The 26,746-nt window shown below is 40.6% G+C and overlaps 1 protein-coding gene across 2 annotated transcripts in view; it reads right to left on the bottom strand.

Annotated features, from left to right (window-relative positions):
• The window catches only part of SPPL2A (signal peptide peptidase like 2A), a 59,599-nt gene that overhangs the window by 20,170 nt on the left and 12,683 nt on the right, over positions 1-26,746 (bottom strand). For both annotated transcript variants that reach the window (XM_074393606.1, XM_039469331.2), the window contains exons 2-10: positions 23,075-23,185; positions 22,130-22,312; positions 21,561-21,650; positions 20,899-21,032; positions 12,861-13,009; positions 9,751-9,847; positions 9,061-9,162; positions 4,871-4,952; positions 2,878-2,952 (exon numbers count right to left, since the gene is read on the bottom strand). In XM_074393606.1, coding sequence (XP_074249707.1) covers positions 2,878-2,952; positions 4,871-4,952; positions 9,061-9,162; positions 9,751-9,847; positions 12,861-13,009; positions 20,899-21,032; positions 21,561-21,650; positions 22,130-22,312; positions 23,075-23,185 — 1,023 coding nt within the window. The remainder of the gene's footprint in view (positions 1-2,877; positions 2,953-4,870; positions 4,953-9,060; positions 9,163-9,750; positions 9,848-12,860; positions 13,010-20,898; positions 21,033-21,560; positions 21,651-22,129; positions 22,313-23,074; positions 23,186-26,746) is intronic.

Below are 26,746 nucleotides of genomic sequence, written 5' to 3'. Positions count from 1 at the left end.
AGCAATATCTGATTTTGAGTTGCCTAATAAAGTAAGGTCTGCTGCCTTAATAAAAACAAACAAATCAAACTGAGAAGACACTAAAGTAAATCTACTGCAGTGAACTCCAAAGAGCACTTAGCTTTTTTCACCATTTCAGGTTGCTAGAAATCATGTTCCTAGTCAGTAGGAACTAAGATAGAAATAATTTCCTAAGATGAAAAATTTCTTAAGCACAAAAGAAAGAAGGCTATAAGACACCTTTATTATTATCCTATCTTTAGAATTCTGAAACATTCTATGTATAAGGGAATGCAAATGGTTTGCTGGCAGATATGTTTACCTGCAAAGTGAGAGTAGTGTCAGAATGGAAAAGTTATTTAAAAAAATAATTTAGTTACAGCTTACATCTATATCTACTGTGTAATATACGTGTCATATGTTATGGGCTATCTGTTCATTTACAGAAATGGCTTTGTAGATGGAACATCTCACTTTTGTTATAAGATCTTTGATGGGATATCCTACAATAACACATTTTTGAACCAAGTTAAAAATGGCCTAACAAATTAACAATTTTATTTTATTTTTTGAGACGGAGTCTCAATCTGTTGCCTGGCCTGGAGTGTAGTGGTCCAATCTCGGCTCACTGTAACCTCCATCCACCTCCAGGGTTCGAGTGATCCTCCTATCTCAGTCTCCCAAGTAGCTAAGTCTACAGGTATGTATCACCACACTTGGCTAATTATTATTTTTATTTTATTTTGTTTTATTTTTTGAGATGGAGTCTTGCTCTGTCACTCAGGCTGAAGTACAGCGACACAATCTTGGCTCACTGCAACCTCTGCCTCCTGAGTTCAAGTGATTCTCCTGCCTCAGCACCCCCCAAGTAGCTGGGATTACAGGTGCCTGCGACTGCACACGGCTAATATTTGTCTTTTTAGTGGAGACGGGGTTTCACCATCTTGGCTAGGCTGGTCTCAAACTCTTGACCTCAAGGGACCCATCCGCCCTGACCTCCCAAAGTGCTGGGATTACAGGCATGAGCCACCGTGCCCGGTCTCTAAATTATTGTATTTTTAGTACAGACAGAGTTTCACCATATTGGCCAGGTTGGTCTCAAATCCCTGACCTCAAGTATCTGCCGGCCTGCACTCCCAAAGTGCTGGGATTACAGGTGTGAGCCACCGCACCTGGCCAAATTAACAAGTTTAGTTATAACCCATAATACTAGTTCTATGAATTATTTTTTTAGGTTACTATTGTTCAGTGAAGTCAATGAATCAAATGGCTCATCATTAAGTGACAGAAAGGTGCTAGTAAAATGGTTTGGTTATGACAGGCATGGTGGTTCACACTTGTAAATTCTAGCACTTTGGGAGGCTGAGGCAGAAGGATCTCTTGAACTCAAGAGTTTGAGATCAGTCTGGGCAATATGGTAAACCCCATCTCAACAAAAAATACAAAAATTGGCTGGGTGTGGTGGTATGCCCCTGTAGTATCAGCTATTTGGGAGGCTGAGGTGGGAGGATCACCTGGGCCTGAGGAAGTTAAACCTACAGTAAGTCATAATTGAGCCACTGCACTCCAGCTTGGGTGGCAGATCAAGACCCTGATTCAAAGAAGGAAAAAAAGGTTTGGTTGGTTAGCTGTATTTTGGGGCAGTTGATTATATTCGTTACCTATTACAATTTTAGCTCCCCAAGAGGGTACAGTGTCTTTATGCCATTATAGCAAATATCAGAAGTGTAGATTTTTATAGTGATTTCATAGGTGGTAGGTTTAATGAATGGGTAAAGACGTGAGGCCAGGCGTCACGGCTTATGGCTGTAATCCCAATACTTTGGGAAGCCAAGGTGGGAGGACTGCTTGAGCCCAGGAGTTTGAGGCTGCAGTGAATCAAGATTGTGCCATTGTACTTCAGCCTCAAGACTTACCCTTAAAAAAAAAGAAGGAATGACGAGTAGAGAATATCAAATACTTAAACACGTGAGAGTGACAAAGGATAAAATAAAGTTACAAAGAAAGACTCAAAATGGGAGAAAGTGGGGAATTAAGCAATAGTTAATGATATTATATTCATGAGACAGGAAAACAATCAAGGTAGAAAAACTGGACAAATAATTAAGGACCACCATACTCACCCAACACTTCTCCTCATTTTACTGAAGAACTAAAGGCAGACCTGGGAATATATGATTAGGAGCTGCCAGTTGCTGATTCTAACTTCATGGAAAAAGCCAGTCTGAGAGAATGAACAACTGGACAGAAGCAAAAAAGGGAGAGTATGTGGCCCTGGGTCTAGTTTCTCTTGATGCCCGCCCATGCAGGCATACAAACACAGTCTAGATAAATGGGACTTTTTGGGTACAGAATGCTTGGGTTGGGTTCTGTTAGTTGGAACCAAAAGAATTCCGCTGAAGTGGGTGGGAGGATGAAAAGCTAGCAATACTCCCTCATACAATCGATTAGTAAATGGAAGCAGAAAGGGCTTAAGTAAACTTGCCTATGGCTGCAGGGTTGCAAAGCTACATTCTAGGCCTTCCAATTCCTAGTGTGCTGCCCTTTCTTAGTCACAAACTAAGGCTTCAGAAATGATATTTTACTTTTATGTACTGTCTATATTGCATACAGTAAACATTTAGCTCATAAGAAAAATTACTTTAAAAAGGGAAGAAAATTACAGACATTTTCATATTTGTACCAGTCAAAAGACATTTAAAAAAACTAACAAAATCATTAAAGTCTTGAAAATTAAAAGGCTAATTTCAATGACAATTCTCTTAAGAGAATTAGAACTCAGGAGTAAACATCTGAAAAATTAATAATCTAGGAGCAGACTTAAGATTCTTACTTTTTTAAAATCTTTCTTCATGAATTTCAAAAATATGGTCATACCTTTGTGATGAATGGTGTTATGAAAACAAAAAATACATCATAGAGAAGGAGAAGGCCTAGAAGTATCACACATGACTGTTGAAGAAAGAAACAAAATTAAAGGTCAATCTTCCGATATGTAAATTAAGACATTAAATTATTTTTCAGGTGCAAATAAACATATGAACGTACATTTGAATATTATTATTTATTTATTTATTTTGTTTGTTTGTTTGTTTTGAGACAGAGTCTCACTCTGTTGCCAGGTGCCAAGCTGGTCTTGGCTCACTGCAATCTCTGCCTCCCAGGTTCAAGCAGTTCTCCTGCCTCAGCCTCCCGAGTAGCTGGGCCTACAGGTGCACGCCACCATGCCCAGCTAATTTTTGTGTGTGTTTTTTTAGTAGAGACGGGGTTTCACCATGTTGGCCAGGATGGTCTCAATCTCTTGACCTCGTGATGCGCCCGCCTCGGTCTCCCAAAGTGCTGGTATTACAGGCTTGAGCCACCGTGCCAGGCCTTGAATATTATTTTTAAAAAGACATCTTATGGTTAATATTATGTGTAGTCTTATTCTATGTATTAAAACCCTTATCTTCTTTCTCTTGTTTTTATCTTTTTTTTTTTTTTTTTTTTGAGGCGGAGTTTCACTCTTGTTACCCAGGCTGGAGTGCAATGGCGCCATCTCGGCTCACGGCAACCTCTGCCTCCTGGGTTCAGGCAATTCTCCTGCCTCAGCCTCCTGAGTAGCTGGGATTACAGGCACGCTCCACCATGCCCAGCTAATGTTTTTGTATTTTTAGTAGAGACGGGGTTTCACCATGTTGACCAGGATGGTCTCGGTCTCTCGACCTTGTGATCCACCCGCCTCGGCCTCCCAAAGTGCTGGGATTACAGGTGTGAGCCACCGCGCCCGACCGTTTTTATCTTTTTAAATTGCATTTTAGGTTTTCGGGTCTTTAACTTGTTTTTTAAAAAATCACCGAACCAAAGAAATGTGCTAGGCTAGGTGCAGTGGCTCACACGTATAATCCCAGCACTTTGGGAGGCTGAGGCGGGCAGATCACAAGGTCAAGAGATTGAGACCACCCTGGCCAACGTGGTGAAACCCTGTCTCTACTAAAAATACAAAAAAATTAGCTGGGCGTGGTGGCATGCGCCTGTAGTCCCAGCTGCTTGGAAGGCTGAGGCAGGAGAATCGCTTGAACCCGGGGAGTGGAGGTTGCCAGTGAGCCAAGGTTGCACCACTGCACTCCGGCTTGCTGCCTGGTGACGGAATGAGACTCTGTCTCAGAAAAAAAAAAAAAAGAAATGTGCTTCCCTGATATTAAGTCGTGTTAAGGATTTTATGAATGTGGCATAGTGTATGAGTGATTAAACATATTTTAGGCAGGGTGCAGTGGCTCATGCCTGCAATCCCAGCACTTTGGGAGGCCAAGTCAGGAGGACACTTGCGGCTAGCAGTTTGAGAACAGCAGCATAGCAAGACCTCCATCTCTATAAAAACAAACAAAAACATTTAGCTAAAATAGTGTGTACACATGGACAAGAGTGGGGAATAATAGTCACTGGATACTCGGCATGGTTGTAGGGTTAGAAAGCGTAAGGAATGAGAAATTATTCAATGGGGACAACACACATTTGTCGAGTGATGGCTATACTATAATCCCACATTTCACCACTACCCAATATATCCATGTAACAAAACTACTCTTGAACCCCTTACATTTATACAAGTAAAAGAAAGGAAAAAAACCAGTAATCATTTAGCCAGCAAATCAGTGGTTGTCTGGGCCTGCGAGTTAGGACTGATTTCAAAGGCCATGGTAGAGCTTTTGGAAGAGATGAGAAATGTTCTACAACTTCACTAGCATAGTGGTTATAAAGGTACACGTTTGTAAAATTTCCATAAATGGTACACCAAAAATTGGTGCATTTAATTGTATGTAAATTATGGTTAATAAAGTTGTCTTTTAAAAATTTATTTTAACTAGCAAAGTAGTATCGTATACATTACCTTGAAGTTGGGCAACTTCAGTGTTTTAATTAAATTCAGACAGAAAGCAATCCCCAAGATATCCTGTAAAATCCAAGCCCACCTAAAAATCAAAAGATATTACTCTATTGCTTTACCAATTTTTAGATGAAGCTTTTCAAAAGACATAGATCACTGAGGTAATATTGCTTAATTGCTATGATTTCACTACTCCATATATATTTTTTGAGACAGCATCTTACTCTGCCACCCAGGCTGGAGTACAGTGGTGCGATCTCAGCTCACTGCAATGTCTGCCTTCTGGGTTTGAGCAATTTTTGTGCCTCAGCCTCTGGAGTAGCTGAGACTACAGGTATGTGCCATCATACCTGGCTGATTTTTGACTATTCAATTATTAAATAGCAAGCATAACAACAAACCCCTCATATATTCCTTATTTGGTAATTTTACTGTCCGAGTGGAATAATAATAATGTTTTTATTATTATTATTATTTTGAGACAGAGTCTCACTCCCTCACCAGGCACCAGGCTGGAGTGCAGTGGCATGACCTCGGCTTACTGCAACCTCCGCCTCCCAGGTTCAAGCAATTCTCCTGCCTCAGCCTTCCGAGTAGCTGGGACTACAGGTGCGCACCACCATACCCAGCTAATTTTTTTGTATTTTTAGTAGAGACGGGGTTTCACCACGTTGGCCAGGATGGTCTCGATCTTTTGACCTCATGATCCACCCACCTCATCCTCCCAAAGCGCTGGGATTACAGGCGTGAGCCACCACGCCTGGTCATGAATATTATCATACTGAGAAACAGTTGAAAAGGCTACCTCAGAAGAACATATATCAGACATAAGAATTTATCTTTAACCCTTTAACTTATTATTTATTTATTTATTTATTTTTAAAGACGAGGTTTCACCATGTTGGTCAGGCTGATCTTGAACTCCTGACCTCAGGTGATCCGCCCACCTTGGCTTCCAAAGTGCTTGGATTACAGGCGTGAGCCACCATGCCCAGCCTAAACTTTTAACTTATACAGATGTCTCATTCTAGAAAACAGCTGTTAACAAAAGATTATCAGTGTTAACACAGATCCAAATACCTTGAATATAAAGAATACAAGAGCTAGTGTCCAGGTGTGGTAGCTCATGTCTATAATCCCAGCACTTTGGAAGGCCAAGGTGGGTGGATCATGAGGTCAGGAGTTCAAGACCAGCCTGACCAACATGGTGAAACCCGTCTCAACTAGAAATACAAAAATTAGCCCAGCATGGTGGTAGGCACCTGTAATCCCAGCTACTCATGAGGCTGAGGCAGGAGAATGGCTTGAAACTGGGAGGAGGTTGCAATGAGCCAAGATTGAGCTACTGTACCAGCATAGGTGACAGAGAGAGACTGTCTCAAAAAAAAAGAAAACAAGAGCTATGCAACGACTTATTCCATCAGAAACTGACATGAGCATTATCCATTGATTATTCAACCTGAAGTTACATAAAGTTGTATGAGCTTTGTTTCTAAAATTTTCAGCCATTAAATCCTTTCAGTCTTAAATAGTTTTATTAATAAATCATTACATAAACCTAAGTATATATTTTTTTCTGGTTGTCTTCCTGCAAATGAACAGATATCTGTATATTTTCTTATAGTCCCTTCTTTCTTTCATAAAAGACAGCATACTCTCTATATATTTTTGCACTTTGCTTTTTTCACTTAAAAAAATACAAATATCAAATCAAAGGGGATTAAAGACTTAAATCTAAGACCTGAAACTATGAAACTACTAGACGAAAACATTGGGGAAATGTTCCAGGACATTGGTCTTGGCTAAGATTTCTTTTTTTTTTTTTTTTTTCTTTTTTTTTTTGAGACGGAGTTTCGCTCTTGTTATCCAGGCTAGAGTGCAATGGCACGGTCTCGGCTCACCGCAACCTCCACCTCCTGGGTTCAGGCAATTCTCCTGCCTCAGCCTCCTGAGTAGCTGGGATTACAGGCACGTGCCACCATGCCCAGCTAATTTTTTGTATTTTTAGTAGAGACGGGGTTTCACCATGTTGGCCAGGATGGTCTCGATCTCTTGACCTTGTGATCCACCCGCCTTGGCCTCCCAAAGTGTTGGGATTACAGGCGTGAGCCACCGTGCCCGGCTGGCTAAGATTTCTTGAGTAAGACTTCAAAAGCACAGACAACCAAAGCAAAAATGGACAAATGGAATTAAATCAAGCTAAAAAGCTTTTGCATAGCAAAGGAAGAGACAACCCACAAAATGAAAAAAGAATCTGCAAACTACCCATCTGACAAGGGATTAATATATAAGGAGCTCATATAACTCAATGGAAAAAAAACAAATAACCTGATTAAAAATTGGGCAAAATGGCCGGGCGTGGTGGCTCAAGCCTCTAATCCCAGCACTTTGGGAGGCCGAGGCAGGTGGATCACGAGGTCAAGAGATCGAGACCATCCTGGTCAATATGGTGAAACCCCGTCTCTACTAAAAATACAAAAAAAAAAAAAAGTAGCTGGGCATGGTGGCACATGCCTGTAATCCGAGCTACTCAGGAGGCTGAGGCAGGAGAATTGCCTGAACCCAGGAGGCGGAGGTTGCGGTGAGCCGAGATCGTGCCATTGCACTCCAGCCTGGGTAACAAGAGCGAAACTCTGTCTCAAAAAAAAAAAAAAAAAAAAAAAAAAAAACTGGGCAAAATATCTGAATAGGTATTTCTCCAAAGATATACAAATGACCAACAGATACATGAAAAAATGCTCAAGATTTCCAATCAGATGAAATCTGGTTGCAGTCAGAGAAATGTAAATCAAAACTACAATGAGGTATCTTATTCCAGAATGCTGGCAAGGATGTGGGAAACCTTGTACACTGTTGGTGGGAATTAGTAAAGCCACTATGAAGAACAGTATAGAAATTCCTCAAAATACGGAAATCAGAACTACCACATTATCTAGCAATCCCACCACTGGATATACATCCAAAATAAATGAAATCAGTATATCAAAAAGATATCTGGACTCTCATGTTTATTGTAGCACTATTCACAATAGTGAAGATATGGAATCAACCTAAGTGTTCATCAGTGAATAAATGGATAAAGGAAATTATACATACATATAAAATTATACACAAACACAATGGAATATTATTCAGCCACAAAAAAGTCTTGTCATTTGCAAAAACATGGCTGGAACTGGAAGATATCATGTTAAGTGCAATAAGCCTAGTACAGAAAGACAACTACTGCATGTTCTCACTCATAGTGGGAGCTAAAATTAAGAAAATAAAAATAAAAAATGGAACTTATGGAGATAGTAGAATGATAGCTACCAGAGGCTAAAAACAGGTAGAGGGTGGGGATAGTAAAGATGGTTAATAGGTACAAAAATAGAGTTAAATAAAATAAATAAGATCTAGTGTTTGGTAGTACACTAAGGTGATACAGTTAACTTATTGTATATTGTAAAATAACTAAAAGAGTGAAATTGGAATGTTCCCAACACAAAGAAATGATAAAGGCTTGAGGTGATAGATACCACAATTACCCTGATCTGATCATTACACATTGTATGCCTGTATCAAAACATCACATATATCCCATAAATATATACAGTTATGTTCCCATCATAATCAAAGATAAAAATATAGATTGTGCTCCTTTTTGCACTTTATATATCATAGAGTATATTCTCTTTTGTTTCTAATGACTTTGACTTAGCATTACGTCTCAGATTCATTCATGCTTGTGCATATGGTATATGTCTTACTTACTGGTGAATAGTATTCCATGGTGTAACTATAACATAATGTATTCATCCATTCAAAGTTTGATGGACATTTGGATTGTTTCTACACTGACTTTCTCTCTCTCTGTGTCTCTCTGTCTTCTGGAACTGGCTGCAAATCAGTTCTAGAGATCTTCACTGTTAAGAGCTGCATTGCACTCTACTGTGTGGCTACACCAAAATTAAGTATATTATTAAAGTCTATTTCAGTGTATGTGTTGAAATCATAATTCATATTTCCTTCTCTATATGCATTCAAATGCATTAGCATAAGATTTGCTTACTTTAAAAGTAGTTCATTACAAGACTGGTGTTCTGGAACAGAAGTAAAAAAAAATTCCATAATAATCATAATGAATAAGTATCAGGGCAAGATATGAAACAATTCATCCTTAATCTAAAAGCAAATATATTGAGAATTCATACCTGTCTTCATTTCGAAACACAGCCCAAACAACAGCTACTGCTATGCATAGTCCAGCAAGAAAAATAAGTCTCACTTCCACACTTTTACCACGACACAGAATCCTAAAAAAGCAAACTGAAATAGTTAACACTCCAGATGAAGTACAATGTTCACCTAATATAAGAAGTGGCAAATGTTGGCTGGGCACGGTGGCTCACGCCTATTATCCAAGCACTTTGGAGGCCAAGGCGGGTGGATCACCTTAGGTTGGGAGTTCAAGACCAGCCTGACCAACATGGTGAAACCCCATCTTTAAAAAATAAATAAATAAAAGAAGTGGCAAATGTTAACCACAGTCATAAGAAGTGACTGAAATACCAATTTAGAACTCTTGATTTTAAGTAAAACAAATGATATAATAAAATGTTTATCAGTCCAATATAATTTTCCATGATGATGAAAATGTCCTGTATCTGTGCTGTACAATATGGTAGCTACTGCCACATGTGGCTATTGAGCACCTGAAATGTGGCTAATGAGAATGAAAAACTCAATTTTTAATTTTATTTAATTTTACTTAAATTTAAATTTGAACACCTATAGGTCTAGTGTGTATCAGACTGCATACTTTTCAAATACTACTTCTTTTTCTTGTAATGTTTTAAATTATAAATACCAACATCATAAGATTTTCTGTAAGAGATACGTACGTGCATTGGCCATATGGTATCTTATGAATTAGTGCAGCCAGACAGTTGTACAGACTCATTGCTGATGCTATGCAGAAAATTGCTATCATAACATAAACTAGAAAAACAAAAAAAACACTAAATTACATGAGAACAGAAAGAAAGGTGATAAGAAAATATTTATATAAGCAATATTACTTCTTTAGCTTTCTTTATTGAATCATACTTCCAATGAAGTGACTATACTATGACCTGAATTACTTACTAAGCTGAAATTTAGATCTTGAGGTTTTTTTTTTTTTTTTTGAGAAAGAGTCTTGCCCAGTTGTCCAGTCGCCCAGGCCGCAGTGCAGTGGCGTGATCTCGGCTCACTGCAACCTTCGCCTCCTGAGTTCAAGCGATTCTCCTGCCTCAGCCTCTTGAGTAGCTGGGACTACATGCATGCGCCACCACATGTGGCCAACTTTTGTAGTTTTAGTAGAGATGGAGTTTTGTCACGTTATCCCCGCCGGTCTGAAACCCTGGACCTCAGTGATCTACCTGCCTTGGCCTCCCGAAGTGCTGGGATTACAGGTGTGAGCCAACCGTCTTCTTTTTAAATAATGATTAATTTAAGAAAATTTCTCATCAAAAATTAAAATATGCTTTTGGGTAGAGGGCTCTCTTTTCTCTATCAATGACTACTATCAACTGAGAGTTGGTAACACTAATTAATCTGAAGGAGTATTAATAAAATCATCTGTTTGATGCCAACATAATACAAATATCATCCTAGTACTTGCTCTATCAGCAACAGATTGAAATGAGTGATATTCACAAAATGAGGTTTTTTCTAAATTTATTTTTGAGATGGAGTCTCACTCTGTCACCTAGGCTGGAGTGCAATGGCGCAATCTTGGCTAGCCATAACCTCCGCCTTCCCAGCTCAAGCAATTCTCCTGCCTCAGCCTCCTGAGTAGCTGGGATTACAGGCACATGCCACCACATCCAGCTAATTTTTATATTTTTACTAGACACAGGGTTTTATCATGTTGGCAAGGCTAGTCTTGAACCCCTGCCCTCAAGCGATCCACGAACCTTGGCCTCCCAAAGTGCTGGGATTACAGGTGAGAGCCACTGCATCAAGCCAAAATGAGTTCTTTCAAATTAAAAAATACACACCATAGGCCAGGTACAGTGGCTCTTGCCTGCAATCCCAGCACTTTGGGAGGCCGAGGCAGGCTGATCACCTGAGGTCAGGACTTTGAGACCAGTCTGGTCAACATGGTGAAACCCCATCTCTACTAAAAATACAAAAATTAGCTGGGCATAGTGGCAGATGCTTGTAATCCCAGCTTCTTGGGAGGCTGAAGCAAGAGAATCATTTGAACCCTGGAGGCAAAGGTTGCGGTGAGCTGGGATTGCACCATTGCACTCCAGCATGGGTGACAAGAGCAGGACTCCAGCTCAATAAATAAATAAATAAATAAAATATAAATACAAATATTAGCTGGGCATAGTGGCATCCGTCTGTAGTCCCAGGTACTCAGGAGGCTGAGGCAGAAGAATGGCTTGAATGTGGGAGGCACAGGTTGCAGTGAGCCCAGATTGTACCACTGCATTTCTGCCTGGGTGACAGAGCAGAGCAAGACTCTGTCTCAAAAAACAAACCAACCAAAAAAAAGATGTCATAGGTCTAGTTTTTAAAATGCTGTCACAGGACAAGAGAAACAACAAAAACTGAATGAAACAAACCCTAGGGTCTAGTTTTCTAAACCAGAAATTTACGCTAATACTATACACATAAGCATGGTAGCCTTTAGTGCAGGCGTCCCCAAACTACGGCCCACTGGCCGCATGCGGCCCCCTGAGGCCATTTATCCAGCCCCTTGAGGCCATTTATCCCGCCCCCCGCTGCAGTTCAGGAAGGGGCACCTCTTTCATTGGTGGTCAGTGAGAGGAGCACAGTATGTGGCGGCCCTCCAACGGTCTGAGGGACAGTGAACTGGCCTCCTGTGTAAAAAGTTTGGGGATGCCTGCTTTAGTGGTTCTTAAGTGGGCTTTTGCTAGTTCTTATCAGGTACACTCCTTTTTCTCTGGTTTCCCTTCTCTTTGTGTTGTATACTGTCCGGGGATGGCAAATTTTCATTCTGTTAGACCATTAATCAGACTGTTCAAGGGATGAACAAGCCATTACAGTTCCGACTCTCACTTTCTTCAAGGAAATAAAGGACTAACTACTACTCTCTAGATCACAGGGAAGTACCTGTGTGTCTTAAGATATAATATGATCCTAACTGCCTATGTAAGTAAAATAAAATTCAAGCAATAAAACACCTTTATTTGCAAACAGCTATACTTTGGGAGTAAGTAGAGGCAATACATCATAATTTGAATAATATTCTATTTCACGTAACTAAACACAGCCACCAAGAACTCCTTAGTCCACTGCTTAGATACTGAGGTATATCATTCTTCATCTACAGAGAGAACAACTTAGGGACCATGGCAACTATTTCAAGTCATCCATGAAGAAGTGCTCTCATCTGAAAACAGACAGTATTTTTAATCAGAGTATTTTTTTTTTTTTTTTGAGACAGAGTTTCGCTGTTGTTACCCAGGCTGGAGTGCAATGGCACAATCTTGGCTCACCGCAACCTCTGCCTCCTGGATTCAAGCAATTCTCCTGCCTCAGCCTCCCGAGTAGCTGGGATTACAGGCGTGCACCACCATGCCCGGCTAATTTTTGTATTTTTAGTAGAGACGGGGTTTCACCTTGCTGACCAAGATGGTCTCGATCTCTTGACCTTGTGATCCACCGGCCTCGGCCTCCCAAAGTGCTGGGATTACAGGCGTGAGCCACCGTGCCCGGCTAATCTGAGTATTTTTATCTCAGAGTAACAGAGACCTAACACTCTGACAATTAAAAAAAGTATATTAATAAAATTATACACATAAGTTTTCCAGGTAGAATGGCTTAAAGGAAAAGATAAATGTAGTATTAGTCAGTGAGACAATGAAAAAATTAATATTAACCAAATTATTCATGTAAGTTTTCCAGGTAGAATGGCCAAAAGGAAAAGATAAATCTAGTATTAATCAATGAAAATAATGTATGTTAACAATAGCAAACATAAAATATGACTTCTTACCCAACCATTTGTAGAAGAAATAAAGTAAGACCATCATAACACAGCAGATGACCACAAATATTACAACTGTAAGAGGACCAAATGTTAGATATTCTTCCTTCTTTTTCCTTATTTCTCTATCTTCAGTTGTCACTCCTTTCAAGTTTTCCCTGTATAAACACACAAGAACTTTAGCAAATCTTAGCCAAGCATAACTATTTAAAAAAATCTCTAACACCAATTTAGTTTCTGATTAAGAAAGCAATATATTTTTATCAAAATATTTTTTATTATTTTTCTAGGATATCTTTTATTTATTTATTTATTTATTATTATTTTTTTGAGACGGAGTTTCGCTCTTGTTACCCAGGCTGGAGTGCAATGGCGCCATCTCGGCTCACCGTAACCTCCGCCTCCTGGGTTCAGGCAATTCTCCTGCCTCAGCCTCCTGAGTAGCTGGGATTATAGGCACGCGCCACCATGCCCAGCTAATTTTTTGTATTTTTAGTAGAGATGGGGTTTCACCATGTTGACCAGGTTGGTCTCGATCTCTCGACCTTGTGATCCACCCGCCTCAGCCTCCCAAAGTGCTGGGATTACAGGCTTGAGCCACCGTGCCCGGCCTATTTATTTTTTTGAGACAGAGTTTTGCTCTTGTTGCCCAGGCTACAGTACAGTGGTGTAATCTCGGCTCACCGCAACCTCCACCTCCCAGGTTCAAGCAATTCTCCTGTCAGCCTCCTGAGTAGCTGGGATTACAGGCATGTGCCACCTCGCCTGGCTAATTTTGTATTTTTAATATAGATGGGGTTTCTCCATGTTGGTCAGGCTGGTCTTGAACTCCCGACCTCAGGTGATCCACCCGCCTTGGCCTCCCGAAGTGCTGGGACTATAGGCATGAGCCACTGTGCCCAGCCTAAGATATCTTGTTATAGCAACTAATGTACTTTTTAAAAACTGCATCCCAAAAAGAAATCTTTAATCTAGAAGAAATATTTAATCTAGGCTGGAAGCAGTGGCTCACACCTGTAATCCCAGCACTTTGGGAGGCCGAGGCGGGTAGATCACCTGAGGTCAGGATTTCGAGACCAGCCTAACCAGTATGGTGAAACTCCATCTTTATTAAAATTATAAAAATTAGCCAGGCATGGTGGTGTGTGCCTGTTAGTAGTAGTCCCAAATACTTGGGAGGCTGAGACAGGAGAATTGCTTGAGCCCAGGAGGTGAAGGCTGCAGTGAGCCAAGATCGCATCACTGCATTCCAGCCTGGGTGACAGTGCAAGACTCTGTCTCAATTTAAAAAAAAAAAAAAATTTAATCTAGAAACTAAAAACCCTTTAAGTACTATCCTCCAGAGATGATCTGTTCCTAACTGCTAACTTTTAAAACATTTTTTTCTGCAGGTAAAATTGTCGAAAGATATATTCGTTATATAAACAAATTAATATTGGGGGATGTTTACATTATCTAATTTGAAAATTATATTGACATAATAAATTTCAAACTAAAGCCAATGCTTCTTACAAACTTACTATTATCAACTTACAGATAATGAAGTACTTCTAAAGGTAGCCTCTCTTTTTTTTTTTGAGAAGGAGTCCTGCTCTGTTGTCCAGGCTGGAGGGCAGTAATGAGATCTCAGCTAAATGCAAGCTCTGCCTCCTGAGTTTAAGGGATTCTCCTGCCTCAGCCTCCCAAGTAGGTGGTACCACAGGCACGTGCCACCATACCAGGTAATTGTTTTTTTTTTTTTTTTTTTTTTTGAGGTGGAGTTTCGCTCGTTACCCAGGCTGGAGTGCAATGGCGCGATCTCGGCTCACCGCAACCTCCGCCTCGCGGGTTCAGGCAATTCTCCTGCCTCAGCCTCCTGAGTAGCTGGGATTACAGGCACACGCCACCATGCCCAGCTAATTTTTTGTATTTTTAGTAGAGACGGTGTTTCACCTCGTTGACCAGGATGGTCTCGATCTCTTGAACTCGTGATCCACCCGCCTTGGCCTCCCAAAGTGCTGGGATTACAGGCTTGAGCCACTGTGCCCGGTCGATTGTTTTTTATTATTATTTTTTTTGAGACGATGTCTCGCTCTGTCGCCAGGCTGGAACGCAGCGACACGATCTCAGCTTACCTCAACCTCCGCCTCCCAGGTTCAAGTGATTCTCCTGCCTCAGCATCCTGAGCAGCTGAGACTACAGATGCGCACCACCACACCCAGCTAATTTTTACATATTTTTAGTAGAGACGGGGTTTCACCATGTTGGCCAGGATGGTCTCAAACCCCTGACCTCAAGTGATCTGCCTACCTCAGCCTCCTAAAATGCTGGAATTACAGGTGTGTCCCACCATGCCTGGCTAAAAATTATCTTCTCTTAAATGTAAACTCTAAATTATCTTCTCAATCAACTTAACATTTACTATATGCCTAGTCTATATTCATCAGTGTATTATGAAGGATTCAAAAGAAATTCAAGACATAACTGTGTCCTACCTTTATTTAAGATAGCAAAATACTGCCTCAACCCTTGCTAGGCCACAGAGCTAGTAAGAGAAACAGAAGTCGAAGAGGAAAAGAGCTGCAACTACCGTTTGTTGGGCAATCTCTGTTGTCAACCTTTCTGTCTTCTCTTAGTTATATGCAACCAATGACATATACATATTATTACTACTACTACTGAATACTTTTCAATAACCCTGTTCTAAACTCTGCTCCCTCCTGTGCAAATCCTGACCCTGCTCATTAGGTCTGAGCTCAATACAAACTTTAGGTTTAAAAAAGTTTATTTCTTTTAAGGTATTTTTTAAAATTAAATTTAAAAATTAAAAAAGGCGGGATTTTGCCATGTTACCTAGGCTGGTCACAACACTTGAGCTCAAGTGAGTCAACTGCCTTAGCCTCCCCAGGTGCTGGGATTATAGGCATGAGCCACCATGCCTAGCCTAAAACAGTTTATTCCTTTCTTCTTTTTTTTTTTGAAATAAAGTCTCATTCTCTCACCAGGCTGGAGTGCAATGGCACAATCTAGGCTCACTGCAACTTCCGCTCACTGCAACTTTTGCCTCCGGATATAAGTGATTCTTCCACCTCAGCCTCCCAAGTAGCTAGGACCACAGGTGCGCACCACCATGACTGGCTAATTTCTTTATATTTTTTTAGCAGAGACGGGGTTTCACCATGTTGGCCAGGATGGTCTCCATCTCTGGACGTCATGATCCGCCTGCCTCGGCCTCCCAAAGTGCTGGGATGACAGACGTGAGCCACCGCGCCCAGCCCAGCTTGTTCCTTTCGAACTGCATATTTGCCAACTATGTACCAACAAGCCACTTTCTTATTAGAAAAATGTTGGCTGAGATGGCCACTATATTAAGCATCTGTGATTCTAAGTAGGTTGCCTGGGAAAAGAGCAAGGAGAGAGTTGATGGAGACACACTAACACCTCCCCTGAAACTCCAGAGCTGAATGACAAAGTATTAAATTTCTATAAATGTGGTACCTGAATGTAAAAAGGTGCTAATTTTGCTATCTGTCACTGCAGAGATATAGTTAAAGACACTTTTTTTGTTACAATACACCTATAAGCCATAATAATTAAAGATTTATATACTCATAGTCATTAGACTAAAAAGCACAGGCAATTTCTTGAAGGAAAGCATGTAGAGTATTAGATTTACATCACATTAAAATATTATAATCTGCTGGGCATGGTGGCTCACACTTGTAACCCCAGGACTTTGGGAGGCTGAAGTGGGCGGATCAGGAGGATCTTGAGGTCAGGAGTTCAGACCAGTCTGGCCAACAAGGTGAAACTCCATCTCCACTAAAAATACGAAAATTAGCCAGGTGTGGTAGCGCAGGCCTGTAATCCCAGCTAGTCGGGAGACCGAGGCAGCAAAATCGCTTTAACCTGGGAGGCAGAGATTGAGGTGAGTAGAGATGGCATGCCACTGCACTCCAGCCTGGGTGAGAGTGAGACTCCATCTCAAAAAAAAAATAAATCGGGTTTAAAAAAAAAAATTACATTGCCGGGCGCGGTGGCTCAAGCCTGTAATCCCAGCACTTTGGGAGGCTGAGGCGGGTGGATCACGAGGTCAAGAGATCGAGACCATCTTGGTCAACACGGTGAAACCCCGTCTCTACTAAAAAATACAAAAAATAAGCTGGGCATGGTGGCGCGTGCCTGTAATCCCAGCTACTCAGGAGGCTGAGGCAAGAGAATTGCCTGAACCCAGGAGGCAGAGGTTGCGGTGAGCTGAGATCGCGCCATTGCACTCCAGCCTGGGTAACAAGAGTGAAACTCCGTCTCAAAAAAAAAAAAAAAAAAATTACATTTCATCTTTTTTGAAAAAAAAAAAAAAAAAATACTTTCATATCAGCTTGAGAGCCACATGCAATACGAACCTAAGCTTGACCTAGGACTACAGGTGCGCACCACCATGACTGGCTAATTTCTTTATATTTTTTTTTAGCAGAGATGGGGTTTCACCATGTTGGCCAGGATGGTCTCCATCTCTGGACGTCATGATCCGCCTGCCTCGGCCTCCCAAAGTGCTGGGATGACAGACGTGACCTTATTACAAAAAGACCTTATTATAAAAAGATTATGCCGGGTGTGGTGGCTCACACCTGTAATCCCAGCACTTTGGGAGGCTGAGGCAGGCAGATCACAAGGTCAGCAGATCGAGACCATCCTGGCCAACATGGTGAAACCCCACCTCTACTAAAATATAAAAAGTTAGCCGGGCATGGTCGCCTGTGCCTGTAGTCCCAGCTACGTGGGAGGCTGAGGCAGGGGAATCACTTGAATTCAGGAGGCGGGGGTTGCAGTGAGGTGAGATTGTGCCACTGTACTCCAGTCTGGCTGACAAAGCAAGACTCTGTCTCAAAACAACAACAACAACAACAAAAAAGATTTTAGGCTGGGCGTGGTGGCTCATGCCTGTAATCCCAGCACTTTGGGAGGCCGAGGCAGGCTCATCACCTGAGGTCAGGGGTTCAAGACCAGCCTGGCCAACATGGTGAAACCCTGTCTCTATTAATAATACAAAAATTAGCCGGGCATGGTGGTGCATGCCTGTAATCCCAGCTACTCAGGAGGCTGAGGTAGGAGAATTACTTGAACCCAGGAGGCAGAGGCTGCAGTGAGCCAAGATGGTGCCATTACACTCCAGCCTGGGCGACAAGAGTGAAACTCCATCTCAAAAAAAAAAAAGTTAACACTCTGCTGAAAAGTCTTTCCATAGAGCCCAGACATCTATCCCTTTTGCTTAAGGTACATCTTTCACTTGGTGGAGTAATTTTGGGTTGTGAGGCCCTGTTCTGGCAAATTTTCCCTTCCCCAAGCCTTATTTTTCTTTCCATCCAATTGTCTTTACTTGCTAAATGATGCACCTTATATTTGTAATAATTCTTTTTATGGAACTTTTTCCTTTATATCACTGATTCATATTCTCTTTCTCCATATGGTCACCACCCCCTTGTCCTCCCACATACACTTACTTCTCTCTGTCTTTATTTTGCTCTTAGAATCAGCCTCCTCAATTTTAAAACCCATGATCCTGCTGGTATGGGACATTTCCTTTCCCAGTCTGGTTACTGAAGGCAACAAATTACTTGTTTCTGCTCTATCATCACGCTTTTTTTTTTTTTTTTTTAGATGGAGTTTCGCTCTTGTTACCCAGGCTGGAGTGCAATGGAGCGATCTCGGCTCACCGCAACCTCCGCCTCCTGGGTTCAGGCAATTCTCCTGCCTCAGCCTCCTGAGTAGCTGGGATTACAGGCACCCACTACTATGCCCAGCTGATTTTTTGTATTTTTAGTAGAGACGGGGTTTCACCATGTTGACCAGGATGGTCTCGATCTCTTGACCTCGTGATCCACCTGCCTCGGCCTCACAAAGTGCTGGGATTACAGGCGTGAGCCATCGCGCCCGGCCTATCATCATGTTTTATGAATAAAAAAGCTGGTATATATTCTCCTTCAATTTCCAATTTTCTCAAAGAGGAACTTGTCCTAGCATGTATATAAAAAAGCTTGCCAGCCAGGCATGGTGGCTCATGCCTGTAATCCAGGCACTCTGGGAAGCTGAGGAGGGCAGATCACAAGGTCAAGAGATCGAGACCATCCTGGCCATGGTGGAACCCCGTCTCTACTAAAAATACAAATATTAGCCAGGCATGGTGGCATGCGCCTGTGGTCCCAGCTACTAGGGAGGCTGAGGCAGAAGAACCACTTGAACACAGGAGACGGAGGTTGCAGTGAGCCACTGCACTCCAGCCTGGCAACAGAGCAAGACTCCAACTCAAAAAAAAAAAAAAAGCTTGCCTTGCTAAACTCAAAACGTGGTTCATGGGCAAGCAAAATCACTTAGGAACTTGTTAAAAATGCAGAAATCAGGCCGGGCACAGTGGCTCATGCCTGTAATCCCAGCACTTTGGAAGGCCGAGGCAGGTGGATTACCTGAGGTCAGGAGTTCAAGACCAGCCTGGACAACATGGCAAAACCCCATCTCTACTAAAAAATCTCTACTAAAAAAAAAATACAGGCCGGGCGTGGTGGCTCAAGCCTGTAATCCCAGCACTTTGTGAGGCTGAGACAGGTGGATCACGAGGTCAAGAGATTGAGACAATCCTGGTCAATATGGTGAAACCCCGTCTCTACTAAAAATACAAAAAATTAGCTGGGCATGGTGGCGCGTGCCTGTAATCCCAGCTACTCAGGAGATTGAGGCAGGAGAATTGCCTGAACCCAGAAGGCGGAGGTTGCGGTGAGCCGAGATCGCGCCATTGCACTCCAGCCTGGGTAACAAGAGTGAAACTCCGTCTCAAAAAAAAAAAAAATACAAAAAATTAGCTGGGCTTGGTGACTCACACCTGTAATTCCAGCTACTGGGGAGGCTGAGGCAGGAGAATTGCTTCAACCTGGGAGGCAGAGGGTGCAGTGAGTTGAGATCCTGCCTTTGCACTGCAGCCTGGGCAACACAATGAGACTTCATCTCAAAAAAAAAAAAAAAAAAAAAAAAGAATAAAGATTAATAATGAAGGACAAAAACATGCTTACTCATATGAAAGATGTGACTGATATAATTTGAAACATGCTTTCCAAATACATAAAATGTTCACAGCTCAACACTCCAGGAACCTACACTTGTTAAACTCTAAAATTTCCCTCTTGATGTAAGTCAGTCAAATTTTAGTATTTAAGACATTACAAATAACCCTAGCTTCATCTGGTTACAAATAAGACCTTTAAGATGGAAGCTATACATCAATTCCCGAGGAAAATATATTCTGCCCTTCATACATGAAATAATATGCTCTGGGCACATTTTTTTCCTTTTGTTTTTCATTGTGAGTTATGAATATACATTGACTCTTCTATAGTATATTGCCTATTTTAATTTAGAGCCAAAGGTATAAAACTGTAGGGAGACCAAGTACAGGTTACTATTAAATAGGAAAATCCAAATTTTATGTACATATGAAATTTCTATATTTAAATTAAAATATGACATGCTTTAAAATTTTAATTAATCTGGCCGGGCGCGGTGGCTCACGCCTGTAATCCCAGCACTTTGGGAGGCCGAGGCGGGTGATCACGAGGTCAAGAGATCGAGACCATCCTGGTCAACATGGTGAAACCCTGTCTCTACTAAAAATACAAAAAATTAGCTGGGCATGGTGGCGCATGCCTGTAATCCCAGCTACTCAGGAGGCTGAGACAGGAGAATTGCCTGAACCCAGGAGGCGGAGGTTGTGGTGAGCCGAGATCGCGCCATTGCACTCCAGCCTGGGTAACAAAAGTGAAACTCCGTCTCAAGAAAAAAAAAAAAAAGTCTCTGATGTGACATTAATGTTCCTCTGCCATTGGAAGAGTTAGAGAAATCTATGAATCTTTTCTTCCCAGTGAAAATGTAAGTGATCTACATGAGGACAAACCTGCAGACTGGGCTTACTGGCATCATATTCTGAGGGCAGATAATATTTTTAAATGTTGTTATATAATTACAATGATTGCAAAAAAATTTAACCATTTATTACAAAAATGCTAAAGTTAATTAAACTTACAATTCAACTAGTCCACTCCAGTATCCACCTAATGCCACAGTGAACACAGCAATTACAAAAATAACCACCATAGTATAATCAAAGTTAGGCCACGATGGAGAATACATTTTCACAGTAACGTTATTTCCTAGAGTCTGAAAGGCAAAATAACAGTTAAACACAGGAATAACTTTCCTCTGTACTATAGTCGTAAAAGCAATAGTCCACATTTTACTCTGGAATGGATATGATACATCAGACAGTCAAGAAGACTAGAATTGTGGTCTGATGACGTAATATATTCTCTAGTCAAAAGTATGATATGCTCTGGTTTATAAAATCTTGAAAGTGCAGTGTTCCACACAATCATATTTTGTTCAAGAATTTAAAGTTAAAATAAATAACATGACAAGACATTTTTTTTTCCTTTTTTTCTAGAGTGCATTCTTGAGACAAGAGATTTTTAAAGAACTGAAGACAAACATCCTTTCTCAGGTATAGCAGGCTTTGAGACACTTTGTGCCAAATGAGAGGTGAGTACTTTCCAAAGAAAAACTTGATAGGCCTTATACCCTCTTGTTAGCAAATGCAGCAAATGTAACACTCAAAATTAAATAGCAGCGATTAAAAATAAAGAGATATACCATTTATAAACTTTGTCTAATATGTAATTACTAATTTACCTGCTTCATATCTTTAAAGTCTTTCTGGCTTATAAATGCAATCAGTATTTTCACATCAGGAAATTCGGATCTGTTACCTGAGGGAGGAAACTAAAAAAAAAAAAAAAAATTATGAAAACTTATTAACTACTATTTATAGAATAAAATACTATTCCATTAAATATAAATATTATATCTTTAAGTTATAAGACAAAATTTCAGGTATTCTTTCTTAATATTCTGTAAGTTCTCAAAATTGAATCCTTTTAACATGAACTTAAATTGATGAATGCTATACACATGGCATTTATAATATGATATATATCCTATTATTTAAGTATAATACACATATGTCTATATATATGCATATATATGTATTTGCTCCTAACAAAGTCTTACCTGTTCTAGGAATAGAAAACCTGAAAAACTTTCCAAGTGAATGCCTATGAGATCTTAATTATTTACAAAGAATCTTGCTATCAGATTACTCAAAATCCAGCCTCTAAACCATACATAAAGATGTTTATTCCATTTCTGTGAAATTTCATATTATGAGCTCAAAATAAGTTATGAATGTTTATATAACTTACTAGGACACTGTTGTTGACAACTAACATTGCTTCAGCACCTCCTTTCTGTGCAATTCTGGCTTTTTCAAGAAAATGGCAGCTTCCCCATGGCACCACAACTGCTTTGTTCTTTATGCCAACAGGAGGAATATCAGAAAGATTGCATAGTGGTGTGGAGGTCAGATTCATCAAACTAATGGAAGTCTGAAAATAAGAAATGTCTTTTTAACATGATAAAAATCATATTTCATCCTAAATGCATTCAGTTATAAATATTGCACTCAGTTATCAATATTGGTTTAAGACAATATCTTTTAAATTAGAAATATCTAGGCTTAGAATTATATATTTAATATTCTCTATTTTCCCAGAGAGAAAAACATGAGAAAAATCAATAAAATTTTATTTATTAACAACCGTATATTACAATGGTTTCATACAATAAAACACAATTATCACTCATTCTCACTTCTTCAATTTTTTTTTTTTTTTTTTTTTTTTGAGACGGAGTTTCGCTCTTGTTACCCAGGCTGGAGTGCAATGGCGCGACCTCGGCTCACCGCAACCTCCGCCTCCTGGGCTCAGGCAATTCTCCTGCCTCAGCCTCCTGAGTAGCTGGGATTACAGGCACGTGCCACCATGCCCAGCTAATTTTTTTGTATTTTTAGTAGAGACGGGGTTTCACCATGTTGACCAGGATGGTCTCAATCTCTCGACCTCGTGATCCACCCGCCTCGGCCTCCCAAAGTGCTGGGATTACAGGCTTGAGCCACCGCGCCCGGCCAATTTTTTTTTTTTTAAATAGAGACAGGGTGTCAGTACGTTGCCCAGTTGGTCTTGACCACTTGGTCTCAAACAATCCTCCCATGTTGACCTCCCAAAGTGCTCGGATTACAGGTATTAGTCACTGTACCCAGCCTTCTTCGCTATTTTTATGTTTATGAATAGTAACTGTGATTTACTTACTGTATTTTCTAGGGTACTTGGTAGAGCTGTCCAATAAGGGTTATAAAGCATGCAGTAGTCCTTGGATGTGCCATTTCCAGACGCATGCAAGATTGCTTCCTGAGCGGCTGTCTAGGAGACAAACAATAACTTTCAAACCAGCAATGATTTGGCTTTCCAACAACTAAGGATATTAATAAAGCTATTTATATACAGGATTGATCACATTTCCTTGAGAGGGATGGCCTTCCATGAATTTATTTAATCTTGTTTGAGGAAATAAAAAGGAGGCTTAGGAATATTAAAACTATACATAATTGCCCAGCATACCTTCTTCAAGGAAAATAGGTTGCTTTCTTAAGGGAATAACAATTATGACTTGTTATATAAGGGTTGTACCCCAGGGAGGAGTCTTGCTATGATGTAACTTCAGTCCTCCCTTGACAGCTAGAAACTCTCCTTTCCAGTCTTCTATGAATTACTGCTTCGTTGTTTTGTTTGTTTATTTATTTATTTGAGACTGTGTCTTGCTCTGTCACCCAGACTGGAGTGCAGTGGCATGATCTGGGCTCACTGCAACCTCCACTTCCCAGATTTAAGCAATTCTCCTGTCTCAGCCTCCTAACTACCTGATACTACAGGTACATGCCACCACACCTGGCGAAGTTTTGTATTTTTGGTAGAGACGGGGTTTCACCATGTAGGTCAGTCTAGTCTTGAACTCCAGACTTGCCAAAGTGCTGGGATTACTGGCATGAGCCACTGCACCCGGCCACTGTTTATATTCTATAAAACGAGATATATTCAAAATCCCTCAATCTGTCTTACCTTCCATATTCTACTAGGAACTAGAGTACAAAGAAAAAAAAGTACATTATTATTTCTAAGGGCTATCTTTGGAAGAGAACCAGCTGGAACTTGAAGTAAATTATTCTTGCTCATGTTTTCAACATTCTCCAACTGCCTATTCAAAAAGACCAATCCAGAATTTAAAGTACCGAAAAAAGAAAAGCTTTGTCTCATTTCCCACTACCTTACATAGAATTAGATAAGAAAATAAGATGAGAAAAAGAGAAATACAGTTTTCATTCAGCTATATATTTGGTGGCTATAACTGGATTCTGACAGCAGAGCTGAACTAATACGTTACATTCTCACGATATAACAAACTACATGCTAGGTTACTTTCATACATTTTTCTGATTCAGTGTCCCTATTTTAAAAACAAGGGCTCTGGGACTCAGACAAGTCACTAACATAACCTACCTAAGGAAGGTCATATAGTAGAATCATTTTCAATTCTAACTATAGAAAGTAATCCTGCAGATAAACAGGAGGGTTTATTTTTGGAAAGAATGTTTCATAAGTGAATTGGGTACTTCTTACTGCATCCAACAAAATAACACATTAACACCATGATTTCCTACACTAGTGTTGCTGATTTGACGATCTGCTTAAGGTGGTAACTGTAGGATTTCTCCTGTGTAAAGATATGTTTTTCCCTTTTATGTTTGAGAAGTAAGTAATCTATGACACCATGTGAACAGCCCAAGAGCTTCTTCTCACCAGGATATTAGCCTCCATGATGATCCCTGGCTAAAAGCAATTTCCCATATCATACTGAGGATTACAAGATGGTGAATTTTTTAAATATTGTCTTTCCTCCTACCCTTACTGGCTAGTCTCCATTTTTTTTTCTCTTGATACGGAGTTTCGCTATTGTTGCCCAGGCTGGTGTGCAATGGCATGATCTCGGTTCACTGCAACCTCTGCCTCCTGGGTTCAAGCGATTCTTCTGCTTTAGCCTCCAGAGTAGCTGGGACTACAGGCGACTGCCACCATGCCCAACTCGTTTTTTTGTATTTTTAGTAGATAGGGTGTTTCATCATGTTGGCCAGGCTGGTCTTGAACTCCTGACAAGTGATCCACCCGCCTCGGCCTCCCAAAGTGCTGGGATTACAGGCATGAGCCACAGCGCCGGCTGTATCCTTCTTTTTAAAAGAGCTCTACTCTTTCCCCTACCATCTTTTAGTATCAATAGAGATGAAATTATGTTTTAAAAAATTCAGGTATAATTACAGTGATTTGTTTGATATCCAAACCAAATTTGGTCATTTAGAGCCTCTTCTAGCTGATTCTTTGTATCCTTTATACAAGACTCACACCTGTAACACTTGCACTTTGGGAGGCTGAGATGGGTGGATAACCTGAGGTCAGGAGTTCCAGACCAGCCTGGCCAACATGGCGAAACCCCATCTCTACTAAAAATATAAAAATTAGGCCAGATGAAGCGGCTTATGCCTGTAATCCCAGCACTCTGAGAGGCCATGGCGGTGGATCACTTGAGGTCAGGAGTTTCAGAACAGCCTGACCAACATGGTGAAACCTTGTTTCTATTATAAACACAAAACTTAGCTGGGTGTGGTGGTGGATACCTGTAATCCTAGCTACTCGGGAGGCTGAGGCAGGAAAATCACTTGAACCCGGGAAGTGGAGGTTGCAGTGAGCCAAGATCATGCCAGTGCACTACAGCCTGGGTGACAGAGTTAGACACCACCTTAAACAAAACAAAACAAAACAAAACAAAACAAAACAAAAAACCCTTCTATAGGCACAGTCTTACTCTGAGCAGTAAAAAGCAAACAAACAAAAACACAAAACAAAAAACACACAAAAAAAACAAAGATTTCATTCATCTTTGAGGACTTCTTTTTTTTTTTTGGCACAAGGTATCCTAGGCTGACTTTGTCCTTTATCTGCTACATATCCAGATCCAGCCATTCTATTAAGTTCCTTGAGGAGAGGAAAGGTACCCAGATCAGGATCTGGGTCCTAACTGCGCATGCTGCTGTTCAAGCGGTACAACCTTTTTAATAAATAATTAGCAGCATCTATCAAAAATTTTAATACATGGAATCCTCCAATTCTTATCTATATATATAGTACGCAAAAGCACAAAAATAAAGGTATACGTATATTCACTGCAATATTATATGTAATAGCAAAAAAACCCAACCTCTACCAATAAGGTACCTGTTGCATTATGATATGCACAGTACACAGCTACTCAGAAGAAAGAGCTAGGTCTATGTCCAGAAACAGAAGATATCCATAAAATAACAAATGAACCAACAATAAAAAATAAATAAAAAAAATTAAAAAGAGAGAAAAAAGGCCGCGCGCGGTGGCTCAAGCCTGTAATCCCAGCACTTTGGGAGGCCGAGGCGGGTGGATCACGAGGTCAAGAGATCGAGACCATCCTGGTCAACATGGTGAAACCCTGTCTCTACTAAAAATACAAAAAATTAGCTGGGCGTGGTGGCGCGTGCCTGTAATCCCAGCTACTCAGGAGGCTGAGGTAGGAGAATTGCTGGAACCCAGGAGGCGGAGGTTGCGGTGAGCCGAGATCGCGCCATTGCACTCCAGCCTGGGTAACAAGAGCGAAACTCCGTCTCAAAAAAAAGAGAGAAAAAAAATAGAAGATGTCCATAGTGAGATAAGTTGTTTTAGATATTTATAGTATAATCCTCATTTTATATAATAACCCCTCAAGAAGCCCCTACAATGTATCTGTACATTTATATGAGCTTGAAGAAAAATGTGGAGAGATACACAAAGAAGCTATTAAAATAATATACAGCAAATTTTGTGAGGGAGCCAGCATGGAGCATGCCCCAACAAATTAAGCCTTTC

The sequence above is a fragment of the Saimiri boliviensis genome, chromosome 2 (genome assembly GCF_048565385.1).
Source record: "Saimiri boliviensis isolate mSaiBol1 chromosome 2, mSaiBol1.pri, whole genome shotgun sequence".
Lineage (NCBI taxonomy): Eukaryota > Metazoa > Chordata > Mammalia > Primates > Cebidae > Saimiri > Saimiri boliviensis.
The sequence above is the reverse complement of the archived record's forward strand: the minus strand, read 5'-3'. Positions and strand labels throughout refer to the sequence as shown.